The sequence below is a fragment of the Dendrobates tinctorius genome, unplaced genomic scaffold (assembly GCF_039654945.1).
Source record: "Dendrobates tinctorius isolate UK_male_01 unplaced genomic scaffold, ASM3965494v1 ptg000012l, whole genome shotgun sequence".
Taxonomy (NCBI): domain Eukaryota; kingdom Metazoa; phylum Chordata; class Amphibia; order Anura; family Dendrobatidae; genus Dendrobates; species Dendrobates tinctorius.
Genome location: NW_027361680.1, coordinates 17,993,273 through 18,015,039, shown reverse-complemented (window position 1 = coordinate 18,015,039; position 21,767 = coordinate 17,993,273). Strand labels below are relative to the sequence as shown.

The following is a 21,767-nucleotide window of genomic DNA, read 5'->3' as shown; positions in this document are numbered from 1 at the left end:
CTGCTTTTCCCTCTCTGGTTGTGATTTTAATGCGGGAGCACAAATGGTTTATTGCATGTAAACCATGTATCATATCCTGTTGGCTTTTGCAATTATTTTACAAAAGCTGACAAATGAATTAATGGCTATTCAGCTATCTATATCTCTCTCAAATATGTGTGCGTGTGTGATCTATACACAGGGTGGTCCAAAAGTAGGTGGACAGAAAATAATAATATTTATTTTGATTTATATATAAAATTATATTTACTAACACAAGCATAACATTGACAATTACATTTTATTCTGAACAATAATACAAAAGCCCTTAAATTTTATCAAAGCAGGTGCTCAAACTGGTTTCCATCACAATTTGCACAGCTTTGAAGTCTGCCTCTTACGCTTCGACAAACATTTTTGCACAAGTCTCTTTGGGTATTAATTTCTTGAAATGCATCTCTTATTTAATTTTTCAAATCACTGACATTTTGTTTTTTGACTATAAACTTTGTCCTTGAGTACTCCCCAAAATAAAAACATCCATTGGGGTCAAGTCTGGTGAACGTGCCGGACAATCAAGTGGGCCTCTTCGGCCAATCCATTTATTAGGAAATGTTTCATCAAGATACTCGCGGACTACTCTTGAATAATGTGGAGGGGCCCCATCTTGTTGGAAATAAAGGTAATTTGAATTAGGCTGTTGCTGTAACTGGGAAACAACTTGATTCATTAGAATTTCGAGATACTTATCTCCTGTGACTGTTCCATAAAAAACGGTCCAAAAACACCAAAACTTGAAATACCACCCCAAACATTGACACTAGGCTCATTTAGGTGTTGCTCTAATGTTAAATGCATGTTCTCATTATACCAGTAAATAAAATTATGTCTTTTAATATGGCCAGATAATTTGAAAGAAGCTTCATCAAATCCACATAATGTTATCTAAAATTACTGGATTTTCTTCAATCTCACTAAATTGCAGCTGCCTGTCTGGATCATCTTCCAACAAACCATGAATTAGACGTAGACGATAAGCTTTCCATCCAATAGTTTTCAGGATTCGCATGACGGAAGCTCGAGAAATTCCCAATTCTAAAGAGACTCTTCTGGTGGACTTTTTTGGACTCTGAACAAATGTTTCAGCAACAAGTTGTTTATTATTCTCTGTACAGGCTGTTTTGGGTCAACCAGTTTTTGGAGAATTAAGGATTGAGCCAGTGGCATCGAATTTGTCATGAATGCGGTAAATGGTTTGTCTCTTTGGGGCTTGAGTACCAAATGTTTCAACCCAATGTGCTCTAACTGTTTCAGCATTTTGAGATTTCCAATACTCTTTTAAAATCCATTTTCTTTGATCTGTATTTAAATTATTTCCCATTATGGGTTATCTGAATTATCTGAAAAGAAAACAGATTTGGGGGATATTTATCTGTGAAAACTGGATTTGTGAAACTGACTCAGTTGCCCTTAGCAAGCAATCAGATTCCACCTTTCATTTTCCAAAGAGTCTGCGAAGAATAAATAGTGGAATCTAATTTGTTGCTAAGGGCAACTGAGTCAGTTTCACTTTACACCATGTTTGATAAATCTCCCCCTTCATAACCCTATTACACATACTGTCCACCTACTTTTGGACCACCCCGTGTACGTGTATATATATATATATATATATATATATATATATACACACAGTATATACACCTATTCTGCGTGTATATATCTATTCTATTCTGACCTATTCTATTCTTTACTGTGCGGCATCTGCCGGCTTTCACTACATCTATCTATATATCTATCCATGTACATATACATATATATATATTTTTTTTTTTTTTTGAAGATTCTTTTGTTTTAAAACGATGTGTACAGTTTTTTTTAGAATGCTATTTTAACACGAGTTTTTACATGGAGAGAACTGCTCTATGTAAAACCTCATGTTAAAATCGCATTGAATACAGACTGCACACGCATGTCATACGGAAAAAATCGCACAGAGATCGCATTACACTCGCATGACACTCGCATAGCACTCGTCCGAATTTTCGATCCTGAAATTGGACCGTTTTTTTTTTATTGCAAATGGGGATGAGCCCTGAAAAAGACGTTAGTCCCGCGTTGAACCGCATTGTGGAAATAAAAACCGTTTAACTCAATTTGGTCCCAAGGATTCTTCAGTGCTGCAGCACAGTCCATATTGGTCAACTATCCTGGAGGTGACCATCCCCAGCCACTAGGCAGCAGCTGATACCATCGGGTGTCCATAGGAGTTGTGCCTGCAGAGAACCTGTTCAGGTGAGCACCTGTCTTTTACCATATTTTGCTTTTTTTAAGACGCACCAGATTATAAGACGCACCCCAAATTTTGAGGAGAAAAATTTGAAAAAAAAACTTTTTTTTTAATAAAATGGTGGTGCTTCTTACAATCCAGGCGTCTTATTGCTTAACAGGGATGGTGGCTGCGTTGAAGCGGGGTCCCAGAGTTGCTGCTTGTGTAGGCAGGAGTGACGGTGCGGGTGTTCGGTGGTGCAGGTGTAGGGTTGGTGGGCCGGTCTGGGGGGTGGTCCCTCTGTATACCGCGCAGTGACGTACAGACACAAGATGGAGGCAAGTTTCGGGTGCAACAGGTCCAAGTTTATTCTCTCGCCGTCCACACGACAGCCTCACAGCACACCACAATCCTCTTCAAGGCTCTCCGGTTACAGAACACATCGACGTACCGTACTTTTCACCTTCGACGTATATCTACGCACCGTCTCTTCACACTTAGTGATGCTCTGACAGCTCCGTCACTGTGGCTGCCTTAGGCCTGTGCACCAACAGTAATTTTACCGGTCAATCGTCGTTCCATTTACGGTATCCTACACCCGGAGCCTCGTCTATACTGCGGTACTTCGTGTCAGGACCACCCCCTGACTTCCTTTCTCCTCAGTCCCCCTGGTTGGGTTTTCCTCACAGTGCAGCAACTGTCACAGTCTCCTTGTCACTTGAGCTCTTCCTGGGGACTGGAACTTTCTGGAACCCTCCTGTCAAATTTATAGCTTTCCCGGTTCCCTATAACTCCGCCCCCATGACCAACGGTTTCTTAGCCCTAAGCTTATGTCAAGTCCTATGCTCACACTCCTCTCTGCCCTCTAATGTCAGTTGAAGGTACTGCACGTCACCTACACTTTCCTAGCTGTTTTCCCTTTTTAAATCTGACCAGTCAGTCCGTCCGGTCACCTTCCCTACACAGGCCGCAGTGGAGCAGGGTCCCAGGGTAACAGCTGGAGGAGGCAAGAGTGGCGCTGCAGGTGTTCGGTGGGGCAGGGGCTCTGTCAACATTTTGTGACAGCCCCCACACTGTTTACTATGCGGTGGACTCCGGGAAAATGGCTGCTGAGGCGGCGCATGTGCAGATGGAGATCTTGGCGCGAAGATCTCATCTCCCGAGATCCTGGTGCTGAGATCTCTAACTACACCTGCGCCGCATTTTCCTGGAGACATCGCATAGACGCAGGCGTGGATGGAGATCTCAGCTTTCCTCTATCTGCACTTGCGCAGAGTGAGAAGCCAGAAGCTGGACCCCGGAAGAATGGCGGCTGCCATATGCTGCAGCAGGCCTACCACTCGCAGCCTTACCACCACCGCACACCGCAGGACCACCACAACACCCCAAGCTCTGGGCCCGTAGCACCGACTCCTCGGTAAGAACAGTGTTTAGTTTATAAGTCGCACCCCCATTTTCTTATAATCCGAAAAATACGGTACTTTCCTTTGTAACTGTATATCACCCGATGCTTTTGTGCACTTTTTGTTCCCCCACAGCTTTTATATAGTATTATATTCAAATAGATATACAGAATTTAGGGGTTTTTTTTTTAGCTATGGGGTTAAGAACTTAATGGCAAGTAGTTGCTAACGACGTGCCTGTTTTTCCGTGTGATGATCTCTAATGGATAAGGCGGCAATTTTCCTGATTCATAGCTCTCAGGTGAACACAGCAGCTTTTTCTCTTCTGGTCTGGCCTGTCGATGGGGCATCACTGCAAATGTCATGCTTAGTGAGAGCTGGCTTACCGCGGTCAGGCAACGGGAGCTGGCTGTCAATCAGCTTGACATCAGTAGTGATGGCCATTCGACATAGCAGAGTAGATCAGAAGAGAAGGAGGTGCTCAGTCAATGTGATGTCACCGGAAAAATCAATGTCTGGAGTGAGCCAGAACAGATTGTCACAGGGCAAAACAGACAGGTTTTTAGCAACTACCTGTCTGTAAATTCTAAGCCCAATAAAATAAAAATCCCTCAAAGCCCTGGGTACCCTCTGTAAGGATGCACAGTGTGTAGTTGCATGACATTGCACATGTTTTAAATTCTCACCTGAATTTCTTCATTCCTTTCTTGAAGGTTCTTCTGCAGCTGATGAATAATGCATTCCCTCTCATTCAGACAAGACATGTACTTTTCCTCTGTTTCCTGTTTTAACCATTGAAGATTTTTGTAAGCAGCAGATATCTGTTCCAGTTCCAAGTCTTTGGCCTTCATCAGGTTGTCCAAACTCTAAAATGCATGTATTTTGTCTAACTTGTTAAGGGCACAGGGACATTTCAATTTATATGAATGCTAATACATTAGAGGATCTCCTAACCAAAGATAATAATAACTAAAGATAATCTGGTTGTTCAATCAGATAATTTACATAGTTATGTAGGCCGAAAAACCTTTCTCTTACGTTGGGATAGCGGGATTTTATTTCTTTTTATACACCCTAAAATCCTGTTTGCTTTTGAAGCTGTCTAAAGTGTATGGGGGGGCTATAGTCTACAAAATTATTAGCTGCAATTAAGGTCTGATTTCAGACTAAGCTGAACACAAAGATCTTTTGCTTTGTGAAAGACTGAATTCTTCTAATCAAAGCAATGACTTAAAGGGAACCTGTGAGGTCGAATAGCACTATTAACTTGCAGATATAGGCTTTATCTGTAGGCTAATAGCATTATGAAGGAGCCCGGCCACTGTACTGAAAGTGCGGTATTTGGGAGAAAATTAACTTTATTCCTCCTGGGAGCCGCCGCCTTTCAGTGTTAGCAGTCTTATCTGAGGCAGTATTCATGCCTGGCACTATGATTGACAGGTAGTTTGATACTGATGCAATGCAGAGCCGACAGTCAGGCAAAGTGCCCTTGTGTGAAGACTGTAGCCACTGTGGAATGCCTGTATCACTGAAAGTTGGCGATTCTCGGGAAAAATAAAGTTAGTTTTCTCCCGAATGACGCACTTTCAGTATGGTGGGTGGGGAGAGTAACTGTATATCTGCAGGTTAATAGCTTTATCAGACCTAATAGGTTCCCTTTAGTCTTTTTTGTGCTTTAGGGTATTTTTGTGGGCTCTCTTTACAATACTACTAGAGGTTAGGACCGACCCGACTGAGCACATCTTGGCGATGGTGGGATGGCTTTTATGCCCTTTTTGATCTGAAACAGTGTTTACAAAGTACTGTTATTTATATGCACTATTGCTTTTTACTTCTTTAGTGCAGCGTATATGATCATCATGTTATCTTTGGTTTTGACTGTTTCATGGCCAGTGTGAACATGCTCCTAAACATTGCATGTATACCAACTTATACTCCAGTTCATTTCTTTCAGTTTGGCTCTAAATTTTTGCACTCAGTACACACAAGGGCATGGCCTCCATTTTTTTCAGCTGGGCATTATGTTTATATAGCTTCCCACGCCTGGGCGTCCATGGTTGGGGCTCGGTCCTGATCAGCCATTATTCACATTGAGGTCATTTGTGACACATGGTAAGGTTTTAATACTAAAAATTAGGACTGTCCAGAAAGGGTACACATTGGTGTTGGTGGGATGGCTTTTACACTTTTTTTTATAATCAAAAACATTGTTTACTAAGTACCCCATGTTATTTATTTGCACTATTGATTTTTACTTACTTATAGCATGGTGTATGTCCATCTTGGTTCTATCTCAGTTTCTCTACAATAAAATCATGGCTTCGGTTGCAATGAAACCTAGACTGCTTTGGTAGAATCATTTTCTGCTATTAAAATGGACCTTTACAGAACCCCCTGACTTGACAGACAATATTATACTGCATTCTGTATTTCTATCACTGCACAGGCTTTATAGCATTGAGCTACTTATTGTTTTAGAGTCAAAGCTAAAAACTTGAAAGGATCTGTAAAGAAAGATCGCAATAAATGCATGGCATTCTAGGTATTCTTCAGTCTATTGCATTTATAAATCCTGTCTTCTGTACTGTCTCAGATGATTATTACAAGACTTGCTAACACGTACCTAGAACTTTAAAAAAAACAAATGTCTTAAATACGTCTCACAATTTGTTAACTAAAATAGCTAGTAAAGTCAGGATTTTCCACTAATATGGACAGTAATGCTGTGATTTCTTGTAGAACAGTATAAAGGATGCAAGTACCACCAATACAGTGAAAAGAACATACGTTTATGGTCTCCTCGTTCCCAGACAGAACATTACTCAGCCTCTTCACGTCATGTTCTCTCTCCCGGATAATCATTTTCAAACACTGAACCTCCTTTTCCTTCTCTTCTACGGCACAGAACTTGTCGTCGACTGCTTTCTGTTTATTATTGAACAAAGGAAAAAGGATTCTTACTCAGTATATTACATTGCATTCATACATGGACCTACAAAACAGTAGAGTTTAGAAGTGACATGTAGGACACTGATCCAATATTATTAAATTCTGGAGGAGTTTTGCCCAATAGCGAAGTGTACTTTGGACACATACAGAATCAAAGTCCAGCTAACCTGGCTCCAAAGTGTCAAAAATGTTATTGTGACCTGGTCTGTAATTACAATGTTCCAAGACATGGTTAAAATCCCGTCTTCAATTAAGAATTGCAATTGTGCAGTCAAATATCACACCCCAACACTAAAAAATGTCCAGCCAGAATATTGAAAAAATCTATTGCTATGCGCTAACCCTGCAGACCTCCTCAGATGAGACACAGTGGTCAGCAATCTATGACACAACTGGAATGCACAGTCCAAATTCTCAGAGGAGGCGACCTGTGCCTATATAGTGCCATGCACCCAGGTGCAATCGCTCTGCATTATCATCCTGCCTCACACAGAATGCCATGTTCTTGATGATCCTCTGATCAGCGGATGCTATCTCAGTAATTCAGTCTCAGCCTTTTTTTTTTTTTTTTTTTTTAAGTTGTCACTACCAAATGCAGACAAAGGACCTAAAGGTATGAAAGGCAGAAACACTAACAGTGAACCACAAGCTGGACTGTTCGGAAGGAGGATTCTTTTTTTCTGCCTGTAATGTTCACTACAGTGATAACAGTCATTACTTATTGGCATTCACAGATATTTCTCTAGAGGTAAAAAAAAAGCTGAAAAGTCAAAGATTTTTACCAAAACATTTACTAATAAAAATAAAGGAGGAAAACAAACACATTCTCGTCATACACTTTCTTAAATAAGTTCCAAAACCAATAAAAAACATGGACACATTTTACGTACCAGTAATTGTAATAATGTGTTTTGTAATTGGAGTATATAACAATTTGCCTTTTTTCTATCTAATTTTAAGGGGTTGTCTGAGACTGACTTTAGTAGGCTAGGTCAGTAGTACGAGATTGGTGGCGGTTCAACATCCCCACTGATCTGTGGAAATTCACTCCAGCAGTGAATAGTCGAAAAAGTGCAGTACTCGGCAGTGGCAACTTATCACTGCATGGGACTCCTGTGTCCTGCCTTGTATATCGCTTATTTCTGGCCACTGACTGGTAGGAGTGCTGGCTGTGGGACTGCCACCGATCTCATATTGATGTCCTATCCAAAATGATGTCATTAAAATATCAAAGCCGGCAAGCTCTTCAGTGGCAAATCCAAATTAAACAAATGTAATGCTTGCTTGCATTGTGCTGCAGTGTGCACTGGATCTTGTTTGTGTTACATGACTTTCATATTGCCTGACACACTGGGTACTTCTGCACACCACACAAACAAGGTAAGACCACTGCTCTACTGTGCCATACAATCTGTTTTAGAATCCATATTGAACAGTTAAGAGACTTACAACGGCGTTAAAATGGTTAACAGAAGTGACCAGAGATCAGCTCTGACCGTGGCTGTTAGAGACAGATGCTGGCTACTAAATAGCCTGCATCTGCTGTGTGTGGCACAGGCTCAGCTCCTTAGCCTGCGCCACTCACACCTGCCTGCTCAATGACTGATTCAACGGTCAAGGGTTAAATAGGAAAAAAAAACAGCTGGGCACCATAATAAAATAAGATTGGAGCGGAGCCCCCACCACCTGGTCATAGAAATGCTTGCCTCTATGTGACTGTTTGCATGTACTGTAAATTACGGTACATATCAAAGAACAGATAGTCATCTCTGTGTCCAACATAAATGTTAGGAGAATTGCGTCCCTTGACTCCTCTATCACTTCTGAAAAAAATATACATATCAATTTATCAGTGGCAATTTATGCTTGTGCCTCTGTACACCTCTAACTTATTGCCATGGGTTCCCCTTTCTAGCTAACCAGCTATCGGGTATTTGTCATAATTTAAATTGTGTGATGGGAGTGATTAAAAAAGACAATGTGGTCCTGAGGCAAGAAATGGTTATACCTGCTTGCCTAAGGGTATGTTTCCACGGCCCGTAACTGCAGCGCTTTGGATGTCGCTACATCCAAAGCATTGCCGGCTTTTGTACGCACGGTGATTCTGCATTTATTCATTGAACACATGCGGAATCACCACATCCTCTACATAGACTGTGTTATTTAACTTGCGGAGACTGAGCACCTCCACAAGATAAATAGACATGCTGCTGTCTATAAAAAAACGCTACATGTCTGTTTAAACCGGGTCTGCCACCTGCGTCTCTGAACGCATAGTGGAGATGGGATTTCATAAAATTCCATCCACTATGCTGTAACATCTGGCCGGCTGTACGCAGCGTCCAATCCGCAGCAAATACTGAATGTGGAAACATACCCTAAGAGTAAGTAAGTGCCTTCACTGTATAACCACCATGTATCATTTTTGCCACCTCATCTGAGAGCAGAATGATGTAGGGGCAAAAAACCCCGAGTCCAATGATGTATTATTTTGTTTACTGGGTGCACTGGTTCTGACACACTCAGATGAGAAAAATAACCCTGCCCGCCCACACAAGGCTCAGTATTTACATTGTCTATTGTCAGTGAACTGCTTATCACAGGAGGTGGAGATGGACTAGCAAGCAAGCGCCACCTAGTCCAAGCATGATAATTATCAGATGATAAAATCTTCAGTTGAAGTAAACAGAATAGCGCTTGATAAGTGACACATCATTTAATTATGCATTTTAACCCCTAACTCATGATGTACTCATATTACATAGAAACACCTGCTGACCGATTCCTTTTAAGGGCTCTAGACTTCTATAACAAACCTATATCTTCCCATAAAATAGCCTGTTGGGTCTCATGTGCATTTGTTAGTGAGGGCGGACACTTTGTTGAGCTTCGCCTGTATGACCTGAAATATCAGTATCCATCAGTACTACCTGCTGCCAACACACTGCCCAGCAGCAACTCCACCAACCGAGGATGACCAAGACTTGGAAGTAGTCATCTGTTTCCAAGCAACCACCCTCCATCGCTGAACTCCTCAAACAGCTTCAGTCTGCCATCACAACTGTAACGGCGCCCAAACAGTCCTTAGACAGATTGGATTGTTTTACAAATGGTGCATGTCATGGTCTGCCTGGAATTTCTATTACGGCCCTTATAGGGTTAAACCTATGTGGCCTCCCTTTGGTTTGTGGAGGGCTATAAGTAACCGCACTGGTGCTTTGCTCATTGTCAGTGATACATCCGTTCCTAGCTGAGTAGCTGACCCTTGTATACCTGTGTATATTGCAGCTTCTGTATGATTTCTCTGTGTATGACCCGGTCTGTTTCCCGTTTGATATTCGTCTGCTGAATCTGTACTTTCTGTGTTACTCCTGGTCCTACCCCGGCTACGTCCCTGACTTCCCGTCCGCCTGTTCCCCTGGTACTGCATTGCTCTCTATAGCTTCTGACTCCCGGTTTGCTTCTTACCACTTTATTCGTGTTATCCGCTTGTTACTGCGCTGCCCTAATGTCTGACCTCGGCTTTACTTACAATTCTCTCGGCTCTGCTGGGTCCCCCTCTCCCTGCTAGGATTTCAGGACCTAGCTCTGCCCCAGTCACTCCTCCAGTGGTCACGTGTTCCTCCTGCAGCACACTTTCAGCCGTGTCACATTCCACTGTAGAAGTCCTCAGGTTTCCCCAGCACGGCTTTGGACACGCATACAGTCTCTGGTGATGAGTCTGATATGGTGTCCATCACAGTGCACACTCCGAACTTCGAACCCAAGGACTCCCACCAAGTCCTGTCAGGTACTGCTACCACTGAACTGTTAATGCGCCATCCAGGACACAATCAGGGCTGAATTATTAACAGCAGTTGAGTACTTTTCTAAAAAGATTCAAGATACTACTCCGCCTCAAAATTAGAGCACAATTCGCTGCAGAGCCGGCTTGGAAAGTGTAGGGGCATGCTTACAGCCACCACTCACTATGTACTAAGCGGTGACTAAAGTAGCTCTGAGCACACCTTCATGACTCACAGCTGGTGGTTCCCGAGTAGGAAAAAAAGCTATCTCCCGGTAGCTGCACTACCAGTAAGACGACCAGACTACACTGTAACCCTACTGCAGGATAATAGCGCTTGGGAACATGACAAGTTTTTTTTATATCTGACATTAGACAGTACAGCCCGGCAGAGGTCTGACCTTTCAGTAAGAGAAAAGCACCAACTTCATGCGTAGTTGCTTCTTGGAGAGAATCATACTGGTCACTACTATTGTCCAATTTACCATACGTACAACTTTCATGGCCATTATACTGTATGGAGGGTTATGTGGGGGGGCATTATAGTGATTGGAGGGCTAGTGGAGGCCATTATCATGTGTTTACGGACTTCATACTGTGTTAATATCACTGGGGGCCATCATACTTTGCTGGAGGAAGTGCAGTACAGTAGGGTCATCATATTGTGCGAGTGGAAGGTGCAGTTTAGGAATTCATTATTAGGGTATCACATTAAATTTGGAAGCACTTTTGTGGGCATCATACTTTATGGGGGCCATTAGAGAGTATATATTTTTTTCTTTTTTTGAGGACAGATAGGGCAATTAGGAATAAATGGGTCCCATAGTAAAAGTCCTGTGTATGCCCCTTCCAACACTGCCACTCTACTTTCATTGATATATACAAGACATACAGTTGTGGCCAAAAGTATTGACACCACTGCAATTCTGTCAGATAATACTCAGTTTCTTCCTTCACCGTGCTGTCCATGTTATAGAAAGTCAAACCCCCCAACTGCTACACTTAGAAACCCCTCTAATCTGATTAATATTCCCTGCCTGCCATCTGTCTCTCTTAATTGTGCACTTTGGAATTCTCGCTCAGTGTGTAACAAACTCTCCTTCATCCATGACTTCTTCCTTTCTAATTCTCTTAACCTCCTGGCACTTACTGAAACCTGGATCCAGCAGTCAGACACTACCGCTGCTGCTGCTCTTTCATACGGGGGGCTACACTTCTCTCATACCCCAAGATCAGACAATAGAGCAGGTGGAGGCGTTGGTCTGCTCCTATCATCAAAATGTACCTTTCAGGTTATCCCTCAAGTACCCTCACTTGTCTTCCCTTCTTTTGAGGTCCATGCCGTCAGACTCTACACCCCCCTCTCCATGCGAGTGGCGGTGGTGTATCGTCCTCCCGGCCCCTCCCATCAGTTCCTGGATCATTTTGCCACTTGGCTTCCACATTTTCTCTCCTGTGACATCCCTACCCTCATCATGGGAGATTTCAACACCCCCATTGCTCTTCCCCTCTCACCATCTGTTACTCACCTTTTATCTCTAACCTCCTCATTTGGCCTTTCGCAGCTTACTAATTCTCCAACGCATGAAGACGGAAACTCCCTCGACTTGGTCTTCTCTCGGCTTTGTGCAGTGGATGATTTTGCAAACTCCCCTCTCCCGCTCTCTGACCACAATCTTCTTTCATTCTCTATCAAGAACTGCCAGGCTTCTCAGGTCACCCCCACTGTCCATACTTATAGAAACATACAGCCCATTAACACCCAGAAACTTATGAAGAACTTGCGGTCTTCATTGGCCCCTATCTCCTCCCTCTCATGTCCTGATTCTGCATTGAAGCATTACAATGAAACACTTCAAAGTGCCCTGGATGAATTTGCACCCCCTATAAATAGAACACCACAAAGCAGACGGCGACAACCCTGGCACACGGTGCAAACACGTTTCCTGCAGCGGTGCTCCAAGTGCGCCGAACGTCTGTGGAGAAAATCCAATCTACACGAAGATTTCATACATTTTAAGTTTATGCTTAGAACATACAACACTGCCCTTCACCTCTCCAAACAAACCTATTTCAACACCCTCATCACCTCACTGTCAAATAACTCAAAACGTCTCTTTGACACTTTTCATTCTCTACTCAATCCAAGAGTACAGGCCCCAACCACAGAGCTCAGAGCTGACAATCTGGCCAATTACTTCAAAGAAAAAATTGACCAGATTCGACAGGAAATTATCTCCCAATCACATCATACCACGCACTGTCCTCCCTCCCCCACTGCATCTAGCTCACTCTCTGATTTTGAACCAGTCACAGAAGAAGAAGTAAGCAGGCTCCTTGCATCTTCTCGCCCAACTACTTGCACCAGTGACCCATTTCCGTCACATCTCCTCCAGTCCCTTTCCCCTGCTGTCACCCCTCACCTAACTAAAATATTTAACCTCTCTCTCTCTTCTGGTATTTTTCCCTCCTCATTTAAGCATGCCATCATACATCCACTACTTAAAAAACCATCCCTCGACCAAAACTGTGCCGCTAACTATAGACCTGTCTCTAATCTTCCCTTCATCTCTAAACTCCTGGAACGCCTGGTCCATTCCCGTCTTATCCGCTATCTCTCAGAAAACTCTGTTCTCGACCCTCTCCAATCCGGTTTCCGCTCTTTACACTCCACTGAAACTGCCCTCACTAAAGTCTCTAATGATCTGCTAACAGCTAAATCAAATGGTCATTACTCCATGCTAATTCTCTTGGATCTCTCTGCAGCATTCGACACTGTGGATCATCAGCTCCTCCTCACTATGCTCCGTTCCATTGGCCTCAAGGACACCGTTCTCTCCTGGTTCTCCTCCTATCTCTCTGACCGCTCCTTTACTGTATCTTTTGCCGGTTCCTCCTCCTCTCACCTTCCCCTTACTGTTGGGGTCCCCCAAGGATCGGTTCTAGGCCCCCTCCTCTTCTCCTTGTACACTGCACCTATTGGTCAAACAATCAGTAGATTTGGGTTCCAGTACCATCTCTATGCTGATGACACCCAATTATACGCTTCTTCTCCTGACATCACGCCAGCCTTTCTAGAGAATACCGGCGATTGTCTAAACGCTGTGTCTAACATCATGTCCTCACTATATCTGAAACTGAACCTGTCAAAAACTGAACTCCTGGTGTTTCCTCCCTCTACTAATGTACCTATACCCGACATTGCTATTTCTGTGGGTGGCTCCAATATTACTCCCCAGCAACAGGCCCGCTGTCTTGGGGTCATACTTGATTCTGAGCTTTCCTTTGCCCCCCACATTCGATCACTGGCTCGCTCTTGTCATCTGCACCTCAAAAACATTTCTAGAATTCGACCTTTTCTTACTTTGGACTCTGCAAAAACTCTTACTGTTTCTCTTATTCATTCTCGTCTCGACTATTGTAACTCTCTTCTAATCGGTCTCCCTCTTACCAAACTCTCCCCTCTCCAATCTGTCTTGAATGCTGCAGCCAGGATCATATTCCTCACCAATCGTTACACCGATGCCTCTACCTTGTGCCAGTCATTACACTGGCTACCCATCCACTCCAGAATTCAGTATAAACTTATTACCCTCACCCACAAAGCCCTCCATAGCTCAGCACCACCCTACATCTCCTCCCTTGTTTCAGTATACCACCCTACCCGCGCCCTCCGTTCTGCTGATGACCTGAGGTTAGTATCCTCAATAGTCAGAACCTCCCACTCCCGTCTCCAAGACTTTACACGTGCCGCGCCAATTCTTTTGGAATGCACTTCCCAGGTCAATACGATTAGTCCCCAATCCCCACAATTTTAAGCATGCCCTGAAAACGCATTTATTCAGACTGGCCTATCGCCTCAACACATTAACCTAATCTATCCCTGTGTGGCACAGCCAAAAGTTTTACCACAACCAGATTTCCCGCATCATGTTCCCACATGCTTTATGCATCCATTAGCCCTCTGTCTGTACTGTCACACACTTAACATTATGGCTGGTCCATACAATCAGGGCAACTGTTACCACCCACCTTTCGTGTCTACCTCTTTCCTCATAGACTGTAAGCTTGCGAGCAGGGCCCTCATTCCTCTTGGTATTTGTTATAATCTACTGTGATTATTGTTATGCTGTAATGTCTATTGTCTGTACAAATCCCCTCTGAAATGTAAAGTGCTGCGGAATATGTCGGCGCTATAGAAATAAAATTTATTATTATTATTATTATTCCTGAAAATGATTGCAAACACAAATTCTTTGGTATTTGTATCTTCATTTAATTTTTCTTAAATGAAAAAACACAAGAGAATGAAGCAAAAAGCAAAACATTGATCATTTCACACAAAACTCCAAAAATGAGCCAGACAAAAGTATTGGCACCCTCAGCCTAATACTTGGTTGCACAACCTTTAGCCAAAATAACTGCGACCAACCGCTTCCGGTAAATATCAATGAGTTTCTTATAATGCTCTGCTGGAATTTTAGACCATTCTTCTTTGGCAAACTGCTCCAGGTCCCTGATATTTGAAGGGTGCCTTCTCCAAACTGCCATTTTTAGATCTCTCCACAGGTGTTCTATGGGATTCAGGTCTGGACTCATTGCTGGCCACCTTAGAAGTCTCCAGTGCTTTCTCTCAAACCATTTTCTAGTGCTTTTTGAAGTGTGTTTTGGGTCATTGTCCTGCTGGAAGACCCATGACCTCTGAGGGAGACCCAGCTTTCTCACACTGGGCCCTACATTATGCTGCAAAATTTGTTGGTAGTCTTCACACTTCATAATGCCATGTACACGGTCAAGCAGTCCAGTGCCAGAGGCAGCAAAGCAACCCCAAAACATCAGGGAACCTCCGCCATGTTTGACTGTAGGGACCGTGTTCTTTTCTTTGAATGCCTTTTTTTCTCCTGTAAACTCTATGTTGATGCCTTTGCCCAAAAAGCTCTACTTGTCTCATCTGACCAGAGAACATTCTTCCAAAATGTTCTAGGCCTTTTCAGGTAAGTTGTGGCAAACTCCAGCCTGGCTTTTTTATGTCTCGGGGTAAGAAGTGGGGTCTTCCTGGGTCTCCTACCATACAGTCCCTTTTCTTTCAGACGCCGACCGATAGTACGGGTTGACACTGTTGTACCCTCGGACTGCAGGGCAGCTTGAACTTGTTTGGATGTTAGTCGAGGTTCTTTATCCAACATCTGCACAATCTTGCGTTGAAATCTCTTGTCAATTTTTCTTTTCCGTCCACATCTAGGGAGGTTTGCCACAGTGCCATGGGCTTTAAACTTCTTGATGACACTGCGCACGGTAGACACAGGAACATTCAGGTCTTTGGAGATGGACTAGTAGCCTTGAGATTGCTCATGCTTCCTCACAATTTGGTTTCTCAAGTCCTCAGACAGTTCTTTGGTCTTCTTTCTTTTCTCCATGCTCAATGTGGTACACACAAGGACACAGGACAGAGGTTGAGTCAACTTTAATCCATGTCAACTGGCTGCAAGTGTGATTTAGTTATTACCAACACCTGTTAGGTGCCACAGGTAAGTTACAGGTGCTGTTAATTACACAAATTAGAGAAGCATCACATGATTTTTCGAACAGTGCCAATACTTTTGTCCACCCTCTTTTTTATGTTTGGTGTGGAATTATATCTAATTTGGCTTTAGGGCAATTCTTTTTGTGTTTTTTCATTTAAGACAAATTAAATGAAGATAATAATAACAAAGAATTTGTGTTTGCAATCATTTTTAGGAAGAAACTGAGTATTATCTGACAGAATTGCAGGGGTGTCAATACTTTTGGCCACAACTGTACAATCCAAAGTGAGAACCTGAATGGGTCTTTCCTGTATTTAAAATGGCAGCACCTTCTGCAACTCTTTATTGGTAGTGACTCAATGAGGCCTTGCTGTTCAAACAAGCCATAAAAAGGCAGGTTAAAATTGATTCCACAACCTAGTTTCACACTAAGTCAAATACTGAATTTTCTGAGGGTAATATTTCACTAGCACATCCAAATATATCATGGCTACCTTTATTGGTCTCGCCTCACAGTGTAAAAATGAACAAATGAAACTATCAGCAGACCTAGAACAAGATAACTATATCAGAGACTAGATACTAGAAATTAGAGATGTTAAACTCCAGCTTAGGGCTCTTATAACTACATTATATGTATGCATATAAATATATATATATTGTGCATACAGTATATATATATATATATATATATATATCGTGAGGTGCCAAGGGGAGAGGTACTAGAAAACAGGTATATTTCTCCCCGTTTCATTTCATATGTCTCCCTGTACTGATGATGAAACCAGTTTATTTCAATGTAATCCAGTCCTGGTTTCCTTAGTGATCAGCATGGAAAGGACTGGTAGTTCCCCTCCACTAATTCAATCCAGGTTTTGGTTTCCTGACTGGTCCAGCTGATATAATCAGGAGGAGCTGGGTTCTCTCAGTCTATCTCGTCTGCTGAGCTGGGAGCTGACACAGTAAGATTACATGGACTTGTTTGCTGTTATATAGGTTTATTTTGTAGTTAGCCTGCTATTGTTAGTTAGTGGCCAGATGGCCTTAGATGTTTTATTTCATGTTTGGCATGTGTAACATTGAGTAACAAGTGTGCACAATAAATATGCCGTGTCAGTATCCATGTGGAACTTGCTAGTCTGCTGAAGTGACTTCATAGCCACACGCTTGTGCCAAAGCAAAGATCCCAGCTGAGCTATCTATTCCCCACAATATATATATATATATATATATATATATATATATATATATATATAGAGAGAGAGAGAGACTTGAGCTGGACCCAGTCCAATGTACAAGTCACGTACACCATTCATAAATTTTGAGTTTGCTCGACATTAGAAATTCAGAAAATACAAGGCGCCAAAAATAATCCTAATAAAAACTTGATCTATATTCCATAATGTTAAAAATAAGTCTGAACAGGGAAAAGACAAGGCCTTGATTTCTTGAGTTGGACCCAGGCATCCTTCTATAAATATTCCAATAAGATTGATAAATGCCATCTTGTTCTCTCCCTCCATAGGCTACCACTGTAAGGTCGGCGTCACACTAACGTAGAATACAGACGAATGCTGAGTGAGAAAACATTGCATAGCACTCGGACCAGGGCTGAGCTATGGGGTAGCTCACATCAGCGTTTATTTTCTCGGGCGTGTTCAGCGTGTGTGTAAAATCACAGCATGCTGCGATTGTCACAGAGACTCGGCCGAGACTCGCCAATGCAAGCCTATGGGTGCGAGAAAAAAAAAAATTGCACAGTACTCGGACCATCAGAGTGCTGTCCGATTTTACAGCACCGGTGTCCTTTGAAAAGCCGACAATTCATCTGCCACATGCAGTAAAATCACACTGACATGTTAGAATAGGATAGAATAGATATGTACACATAGAATACATAGATTTCAGTGACACACACATATATACAGTGGGTACAGAAAGTATTCAGACTCCTTTAAATTTTTCACTCTTTGTTTCATTGCAGCTAATTGGTAAATTCAAAAAAGTTCATTTTTTTTTCTCATTAATGTATACTCTGCACCCCATCTTGACTGAAAAAAAACAGAAACAGAATTTTTGCAAATTTATTAAAAAAGAAAAAACAAAATATCACATGATCATAAGTATTGAGACCCTTTGCTCAGACACTCATATTTATGTCACATGCTGTCCATTTCCTTGTGATCCTCCTTGAGATGGTTCTACTCCTTCATTGGAGTCCAGCTATGTTTAACTAAACTGAGAGGACTTAATTTGTAAAGGCACACACAAGTCTATATAAAACCTCACAGCTCACAGAGCATGTAGGACCAAATGAGAATCGTCAGGTCAAAGGAAACGGCCAAGGAGCTCAGAGACAAAATTGTGGCAAGGCACAGATCTGGCCAAGGTTACAAACGAATTTCTGCAGTATTCAAGGTTCCCAAGAGCACAGTGGCCTCCATAATCATTAAATGGAAGAAGTTTGGGAACACCAGAAGTCTTCCTAGATCTGGCCGTCCAGCCAAACTGAGCAATCGTGGGAGAAGTAAATAAGAACCCCACTGTGACTGAGCTCCAGAGATGCAGTAGGGGGATAGGACAAAGTTCCAAAAAGTCAACTAACACTGCAACCCTCCACCAGTCGAGCATTTATGGTAGAGTGGCCCGACGGCAGCCTCTCCTCAATGCAAATACATATGAAAGCCCGCATAGAGTTTGCTAAAAAAACACATGAAGGACTCCCAGACTACAGTGCTATGCAAAATAATTGGGACAAAGCATTTTTTTAAGTAAAATCGTAAGTTGGTTACCATTCAGTGATTCAAGCCAGTTTTAACTGCTTTGAACAGGTGTGAGTGCCTGTTCAAAGCAGTTAAAACTCGTATGAATCACTGACTGGTAACGAACTTACAATTTTACTTAAAAAAATGCTTTGTCTCAATTAATTTGCACAGCACTGTATGAGAAATATGATTCTCTGGTCTGATGAAATGAAGATAGACCTTTTTGGTGATAATTCTAAGCGGTATGTGTGGAGAAAACCAGGCAGGGCTCATCACCTGCCCAATACAATTCCAACAGTGAAACATGGTGGTAGCAGCATCATGCTATGTGCCTGGTTTTCAGCTTCAGGGACAGGACGACTGGTTGCCATTGAGGGAAACATGAATGCGGCCAGGTACAGATGAAAACCTCTTTCAGAGTGATCTGGACCTCAGACTTGGCCGAAAGGTTCACCTTCCAACAAGAAAATGACCCAAAGCACATTGCTAAAATAACAAAGGATTGGCTTTGGAATAACTCTGTGACCATTCTTGACTGGCCCAGCCAGAACCCTGACCTAAACCCAATTGAGCATCTCTGGGGACACTTTAAAATGGCTGTCCACCAATGTTCACCATCTAATCTGACGAAACTGGAGAGGATCTGTAAGGAAGAATGCCAGAGGATACCCAAATCCAGGTGTGAAAAACTTGTTGCATCATTCCCAAGAAGATCTCATGGCTGTACTAGCTTAAAAGGGTGTTTCTTCTCAATACTGAGCAAAGGGTCTGTGTGATGCAGCAGCAAAAAAGGCAAATGCAATTCTAGGATGTATTAACAGAAGCATACAGTCTAGATCACGTGAAGTCATTATTTCCCTCTACTCCTCTTTGGTCAGACCTCATCTGGAATATTGTGTCCAGTTTTGGGCGCCACATTTTAAAAAAGACATCAACAAACTGGAGCAAGTTCAGAAAAGAGCGACCAGAATGGTGACCGGTCTGCAAACCCTGTCTTATGAGGAAAGGTTGCAGGATTTGGGAATGTTTAGTTTGCAAAAGAGAAGACTGAGAGGAGACTTAATAGCCGTCTACAAATATCTCAAGGGCTGTCACATTGTAGAAGGATCAGCTTTATTCTCATTTGCACAAGGAAAGACTAGAAGCAATGAGATGAAACTGAATGGGAGGAGACACAGATTAGATATTAGAAAAAACTTTTTGACAGTTAGAGTGATCAATGAATGGAACAGGCTGCCACGAGAAGTGGTGAGTTCTCCTTCAATGGAAGTCTCCAAACAGAGGCTGGACAGACATCTGACTGGGATGATTTAGCGAATCCTGCTTTGAGCAGAGGGTTGGACCAGATGTCCCAGGAGGTCCCTTCCAACTCTAAGATTCTATGATTCTACTTATGACCATGTGATATTTCAGGTTTTCTTTTTTAATAAATTTGCAAAAATTTCTACATTTCTTTTTTTTTTTTTTTAATCAAGCTGGGATGCAGAGTGTACATTAATGAGAAAAAAAAATGAACTTTTTTGAATTTACCAAATGGCTGCAATGAAACAGAGTGAAAATTTAAAGGGGTCTGTATACTTTCCGTACCCACTGTAAATATATTTATATTACACATACACATAGAAGAAAAGACAGCAATTCATCTGCCATGCACTGTAAAATCACTGCAAAGCCGACAGGATAGAAAAGATGGATTACATAAAGTAAATACAAATAGATTAGATAGATATATAGATGTCAGTGACACATACAATTAGTACAGTGTGTGGGCAAATTACGGGACATGTATTTAATTATGGCAAAAGATTATTTTTCAGAAAAAAATGGCGTGGGCTCCGGCGCAATTTTCGTAACCAGCAGAGAGAAAGCCGATGGCTGCGTGCAGACATTTATGAGCTTCCCACCAAAAAAGATTCCTCATAGATAACTAGGATCCCTTCAAGGGTTAAATGACCCAAAAAGAGCAAATTGAAGGACAAGGATCAAAAATATATATAAAAACACACATTTTATTGGATCACATATAAAAACTACATAAAACAACACAGTAGTCTAAAGTATCAAATAGTAAGGACCGATATACAATGAAGCATACAGGGGGTATAGCCCAAATAAGGTTATATACAAAGGTATGTGCCAAAATTTAGAATGCATAAATACCTAAGTTGCCCCATAAGCATACAAAGGGATATAAAGTATACATTAAAAAGCATTTGCCAAACTAACGAATAGCTATGGCATCTAATACACATGAAAAAACGCCATAAAGTAGAAAAATGTGAATGAGATATCCCTAAGATAACCTAAGTCCATAGCTGCTTAAAGTAACATGTCACAATATATTATAAGGATGTTTACCTGCAGTCATGGTGCCACTATGGGATATCCGCCTGTGAGAACACACCTCGATGCGCGTTTCACCACTACAACACGCGGTTTCGTCACGCGGTTAATTATGGCAATAGATTATTTTTCAGAAAAAAATGACATGGGCTCCCGTGCAATTTTCGTAGCCAGCAGAGGGAAAGACGACGGCTGCGTGCAGACATTTATGAGCTTCCCAGCCTATTAATTTCAGCTCACAACTGTATACTTAGCCTTTACTGGCTATTAAAATGGGGGACCCTAAAAAAATATAATGTAGGGTCCCCCTATATTTAATCACCAGCAAAGGCTATGCAGACAGTTGTGGGATGATATTAATAGCCTACGAAGGGGCCATGGATACTGCTCCCCCCAGGCCAAAAACATCATCTCTCAGCCACCACAGAAAAGGTGAATATCTAAGATGCGCCAATATTGGCACTTAGCCTCGCTCTACCCACTTGTCCTGTAGCACTGGCAAGTGGGGTGATACTTGGGGGGGATGTCACCTTTGTATTGTCAGGTGACATCAAGCCTAGAGGTTAGTAATGTAGAGGCATCAATAAGATGCCTTCATTACTAACCCCATAGTCACATTGTAAGAAAACACAGACACCCAGAAAAAAGTCCTTTAATTGAAAGAATGACATAGACTCTAATATTCTTAATTAAACCATACTTATAACCTCGCCTATTCCCCCGATGCCTTAATCATCTGCAAAATGGTGA

General features: G+C 42.2%; 1 protein-coding gene across 1 annotated transcript in view; it reads right to left on the bottom strand.

Moving 5' to 3' along the window:
* The window catches only part of LOC141066950 (myomegalin-like), a 397,502-nt gene that overhangs the window by 113,215 nt on the left and 262,520 nt on the right, over positions 1–21,767 (bottom strand). Inside the window, exons 9-10 of the mRNA XM_073558018.1 lie at positions 6,439–6,576; positions 4,338–4,517 (exon numbers count right to left, since the gene is read on the bottom strand). Of these exons, the coding sequence (XP_073414119.1) occupies positions 4,338–4,517; positions 6,439–6,576 (318 nt within the window). The remainder of the gene's footprint in view (positions 1–4,337; positions 4,518–6,438; positions 6,577–21,767) is intronic.